This window comes from Myotis daubentonii, chromosome 17 (genome assembly GCF_963259705.1).
Source record: "Myotis daubentonii chromosome 17, mMyoDau2.1, whole genome shotgun sequence".
In the NCBI taxonomy this organism is placed as follows: domain Eukaryota; kingdom Metazoa; phylum Chordata; class Mammalia; order Chiroptera; family Vespertilionidae; genus Myotis; species Myotis daubentonii.
In genome coordinates, this window is record NC_081856.1 from 48,449,740 (window position 1) to 48,455,430 (window position 5,691).

Sequence of the window (5,691 nt, forward strand, 5' to 3'; positions counted from 1 at the left end):
TTGAGCGGCCTGTCAAACTGTCAAGCAGAGCGCGGCGCCGCCGGAGGAGCCGCAGAGAAAGGCACCGGGTTTGAACGCCGGCGAGAGAAAATGGAAGGCGCGCTCAGTAATTCATGCAAAGACCTAACTCTATTTACATCCGATCCCTCGGCGCACCAGAGTGCTGGGCTGCAAAGCTCAGTCTCCTCCCCTGCCCTCCTTCTGCACAATCGCCCCTCCCGGATTCCCAAAGCCGGGGGAGAGGGAGAGAAAAAAGATCCTCGCTCGCGAATCCCCGCCCACCGGCCCTTTATAGGCCAGGGTCTGCCCCACCGAGAACCCCCGGGCTGCGCTTCTTGCGGCTGCCGCAGCCTCCGCTGTTCACGGGTCCCGGCCGCCGCCTTCCTCCTTTCCCTGCCCCCTCGGCAAGGGCAGGGCCATTCGAGGCTTGGCGGGAAAAAGGACCGAGGGAGGGGTCGAAGTAACCCCGATTATAAAAGCCGGCTTATCGGACTCGCTGTAGTAATTCCAGCGAGAGGCAGAGGGAGCGAGCTGGCGACCAGCCGGAGTGAACCTAGCGAGCCGGGCGAGCAGAGGCGCGCTCCGGGCGCTCAGGGCTGAGATCCGGAGGGAGAGCGGGGCTTCACCTCCGGCCCAGCCTCCTCCTTCTCCCCACCCTGCCCGCCGACCTCTGCCAGAGATCCGCCACCCTCGCCGCATCCACGAAAACTTTGCCCATTGCAGCGGGCGGGCACTTTCCCCTGGAACTTACAACACCCGAGCGAGAGAGAACGCGACTCTCCAGGAGCGGAGATCTATTTGGAAAGACACTTCTCCGGGCCGCTGCCTACGACCCGCTCCTCCGAAAGGCGCTCTTTGCCCGGTGTTGGAACCTGGATTTCCTTCGGAGAGTGGGAAACCCGGTAAGCCCTCGGATCGATTTGTGTTTGAATTTATTTTTCTACCGCTTTATTGATGTGATGAGTCCAATACCCGAGTTGGGGTGTCTTCTCTCCCATCCCGGTCTTATTGACACTTCTGGGGTAGTTGTGGGAGGTCGGGGTGGGGTGGGGACCGAAGCAGAACTGGATGGGGTACAGTGAGTTGTCAAGATGGGAGGATGAAAAGCAGAGGGAAAACGGGTGTGCGGGGTTTTGTGTGTGTGTGTGTGTGTGTAAGCCTTTGGAGATTTTTGCCAATGGATATTGACGCAGAGCCCAGCGGGCTGAACATTCTTGCTTTATTGCATTAATTGCTTTGGTTTTGGGGGTGTGTGTGGGGGAAGCTATGCTTCGTGGTGAGCAGAAAGCCCTTTGCATCTCGAGCTTCTTGGAGTAAGGATTACTGTCCTTATGTGTGATCGAGAGAGCGCCGCAGCTGCTGACTTTTCTTCGTCTCCGAAAGGGCATTTAAATTTCAGCCTTTTTTTTTTTTTTTTTTTTTTTTTTTTTGCTGCATTTCTGACAGCCGGAGACACTGCGGCGCGTCCCGCCCGCCGATTCCCCCGGCGTTTCCAATTCGTCCCCTGCTCCTTCTCATAAGTTGGCATTTTGGCTTCTAAAAAGAATAATAAGATTAAATATCTTGGCGTACCAGGCTGTTCGGACGTGGTGTTGGGGAGGCGCAGGAGGCGGAGAGGGAAAGCTAGGGCAGGGATGTGTCCGATTCTCCTGCATTCATTGACTTAGGAAAAGCAGGGCAAACCTCCGAATCCAGCCTTGGCTCCCCGGCCGCCTCGGGGTCCCCGCGCCCCCGAGATGCGGAGGGACTGCCAGGAGCCGGGCTTTTTCCGAACAGCTGCTACCCTAGGCGGCCGAAGGGAAGGGCGCCCCCGCTCCGGGCGCAGAATCGCAGCAGGGTCTCTGGCGCAGTTGCGCTGCCGTATTGGGCGTTGAAGGGAGGCGCCTCTGTTATTCTCTAATGCACCCCTTTTATTTATGGGGGGTCCGGGGGGTGTTAAAGCCCGCGGCGGAGCTCGCCGCACCAGCCGGCGAGGGAAAAGAAGAAAAGCTGGCAAAGGAGGGAGGGAGGGCGCGCTGGGGGTGGGGATGGCGGAGGAGGAGAGGAGGCAGGGAGGGGCGGAGGCCCCCGCCGGGGAAGGGGCGCCGCCGCTCCCGCCGCAGCGCCGCTCGCCTTCTCCTCCAGGTGCGGCAAAACTTTTCGGTTTGGCGGATGGCGTTCCCCGCCGCCGCCTCCCCTGACCTCTTCCCGAGGCCAAAGCCCTTTTCCATCGCTCTCCAGCCGCGGGGCTGGATCCCGGGCTTGGCGCTCCGGCTCCCGGGGAACAAAAGTCCCCCTGGCGCTCCGCAGCTGGCTCGCCAAATATGAGTCCGAGATAGGGGGTCTCCCGGAGGGGGCGGAAGGGGGCTCCTGGGGCCCCCGCCCCGGCAGCCACTGGCCCATTTGGGGGGATAGCGCTGGAAGGGGAGTGGTTCATGATTGTGGCGCGCGCTGCGCCGGGGTGAGGCACCAGCCTAGACGCCCCCTTAACTCAAGATTGCCCCCCTTTGTGTGCCCCCTGTAGCAGGCTGCCGCGATGCCCCTCAACGTCAGCTTCGCCAACAGGAACTATGACCTCGACTACGACTCGATGCAGCCCTATTTCTTCTGCGACGAGGAGGAGAACTTCTACCACCAGCAGCAGCAGAGCGAGCTGCAGCCGCCGGCGCCCAGCGAGGATATCTGGAAGAAATTCGAGCTGCTGCCCACCCCGCCCCTGTCGCCCAGCCGCCGCTCCGGACTCTGCTCGCCCTCCTACGTCGCGTTCGCGTCCTTCTCCCCCCGGGAGGTGGACGATGGCGGCGGCGGCAGCTTTTCCACCGCCGACCAGTTGGAGATGGTGACCGAGCTGCTGGGAGGCGACATGGTGAACCAGAGCTTCATCTGCGACCCGGACGACGAGACCTTCATCAAAAACATCATCATCCAGGACTGTATGTGGAGCGGCTTCTCGGCCGCCGCCAAGCTGGTCTCGGAGAAGCTGGCCTCCTACCAGGCTGCGCGCAAAGACGGCGGCAGCCGGAGCCCCGCCCGAGGGCAGGGCGCCTGCTCCACCTCCAGCCTGTACCTGCAGGACCTGAGCGCCGCCGCCTCCGAGTGCATCGACCCCTCGGTGGTCTTCCCCTACCCGCTCAACGACAGCAGCTCGCCCAAGCCCTGCGCCTCCCCCGACTCCCCCGCCTTCTCCCCGTCCTCGGACTCTCTGCTCTCCTCCACCGACTCCTCCCCACGGGCCAGCCCCGAGCCCCTGGCACTCCACGAGGAGACACCACCCACCACCAGCAGCGACTCTGGTAAGTGGGAGCCCGGCCTGCCTGACAAAGGGGGGCGTCTAGCTATCTTTCTCCTTCTCGTTGGCGGCTAAGGCAGCTGGCCGCTTCAGCTGACGCCGTCCCTTCTCTTTTCTTCTATTCCGGAAAGAAATGGCAGGTCTGGAAGCATCTGGGAGCTCCATCATCCCCAAACACTGGGCTTTCCTGTTCCCTCCCATCCCTTCCCCTAAGACCGCCCTAGTGGCCAGCCCCCTCCTTTCCCTCCCACCCCTCAGGAATTTCTTTGGGATTTTAAATCTTCCTGGTTTATCTTGCAACTCAATCCACTCCCTCTTACCTTTCTTAAGCGTTTTAATTGCCCTAGGGGGAAGGGGGAAGTGTGAATGAGATTAAGAGGATTGATGTCTTTGAGAAGGAAAGAATTGCCTCCCTCTTCCTTTCTGAGAAGTGTTGGAATTTAATGGACTGCAGATCTAGGAAGAGGGGCTGTGGGCAGGGCAGGCAGGGGTCCCCCTCCCACCTGGGGCTGCGGAGCAGTGAAAGTGCCTCAGGGCGAATGACCTGAGAACTTGGGATCTTTTCAGCCTCTTTTTTGAACATTTAAAAGCAGCTCCTTTCCCCAAATTGAACTCTCTTACTTCCCCCATCCCCTAGGGCTTTTGGCAAAGCTGCAAGATTTTTTTTTTTCTTTTCGCACTTCCAGTAAAATAGGGAGTTGCTAAATTCATAGCAAGCGATTTGCAGCTCTCCTTTGCAACATGGGTTCTTGGTAAAGTCCCTTAAAAATAGGAGGTGCTTGGGAATGTGCTTTGCTCTGGGTGTGTCCAAAGCCTCATTAAGTCTTAGGTAAGCGTTGGCACCCATGTGGGATCCTGGTAAATGGTCATTTTCTTACCTGTGCCGTAAACCCAGCTGTCATTCTGCCTTCCTGGGAGGAAGAGCAGGGGTGATCGGCTAGTTTGTTCTCCAGGGGATAACTTTGGCCCTTCCTCATGTAATCATGCCTTCTCTTTCCATCGCGTTCCTTGGCCGTAGCCTTTGGTTAGGGAAGGCAGTGCTGTCGCTAACCAGGCGATTTCTGTGTCCTTTCTGACAGAGGGCGAGCCAGAGGATGAGGAAGAGATTGATGTTGTTTCTGTGGAAAAGAGGCAGCCCTCCGCCAAAAGGTCAGAGTCAGGGTCACCCTCTGGGGGAAGTCACAGCAAACCGCCTCACAGCCCGCTGGTCCTTAAGAGATGCCACGTGTCCACGCATCAGCACAATTACGCGGCGCCCCCCGTCCCCAGGAAGGACTATCCCCCCGCCAAGAGGGCTAAGTTGGACAGTGGCCGCGTCCTGAAACAGATCAGCAACAACCGCAAATGCGCCAGCCCCAGGTCCTCGGACACGGAGGAGAACGACAAGAGGCGGACGCACAACGTCCTGGAGCGCCAGCGCCGGAATGAGCTGAAGCGCAGCTTCTTCGCCCTGCGCGACCAGATCCCCGAGTTGGAAAACAACGAAAAGGCCCCCAAGGTCGTTATCCTTAAAAAAGCCACCGCCTACATCCTGGCCATCCAAGGGGAGGAGCACAAGCTCCTTTCCGAAAAGGACCTCTTGCGGAAACGGCGGGAACAGTTGAAACACAAACTCGAACAGCTACGGAACTCTTGTGCATAAAACTTGACCCAGGGGCGGGAGGAACCGGAATCCCTCGTGGCTTCTCCCATGTGACTGAGGAAAAGTACGGGAGAAGGGTCCTCCTGGCATAGCCGCAGAGTTCATTAGACACGAACTTGTTGCAACTGCATGGTCAAGTGCAAACCGCACAACCGTGGCTGGGTCTTCAGACTGACAGATTCAGCCATCATGTAAACTGCCTCAATTGAACTTTGGGCATAAAATAACGTTTTTTATGCTTGCCATCCCTTTTTGTTCCCCCTCCTCCTTTAACAGATTTGTATTTAAAATAATTTTTTTTTTAATCTCAATTGGGTTTACCCAATTTTGCTGTGTAAATATAGGCAGCACATGTAAATAGCTTTAATAAGACATTTATAGCAATTATACAAAATCTGAATGTATAATGCATAATTTTTTTTTATTTAAATACATGTTTCTTTTTAAAGTTGATTTTTTTTTTATTGTTTTTAGAAAAAATAAAACGCCTGGCAAATATAATTGAGCCAGATCTTAAAGTTTGTGAGTGTTTTGTTTCTTGTTTTCTTCCTTCTCTTGTTCACCAATGACCACTGAACAGAGTTTTGGCCCTTAAGGGAGAGAGCTTACAAAGATGGGAAAAGACATTATTCAGGAAAGGACAAGGGCTTTGTTAAATGGGTCTGGGGCCTTACGGCAGTGGTTCTCAACCTTCCTAATGCCGTGACGCTTTAATACAATTCCTCATGTTGTGGTGACCCCCAATTTCATTGTTACAAATTGAACATAATTAAAGCATAGT

General features: G+C 56.3%; 1 protein-coding gene across 1 annotated transcript; it reads left to right on the forward strand.

Annotated features, from left to right (window-relative positions):
- The first annotated feature begins 560 nt into the window (after nt 1-560).
- On the forward strand, nt 561-5,431 carry MYC (MYC proto-oncogene, bHLH transcription factor). Its single transcript, XM_059672284.1, has 3 exons — nt 561-902; nt 2,504-3,272; nt 4,348-5,431. The coding sequence occupies exons 2-3, from the start codon at nt 2,516-2,518 to the stop codon at nt 4,908-4,910; spliced, it is 1,320 nt and encodes a 439-aa protein (XP_059528267.1). The 5' UTR covers nt 561-902; nt 2,504-2,515; the 3' UTR covers nt 4,911-5,431.
- Nucleotides 5,432-5,691: the final 260 nt, after the last annotated feature.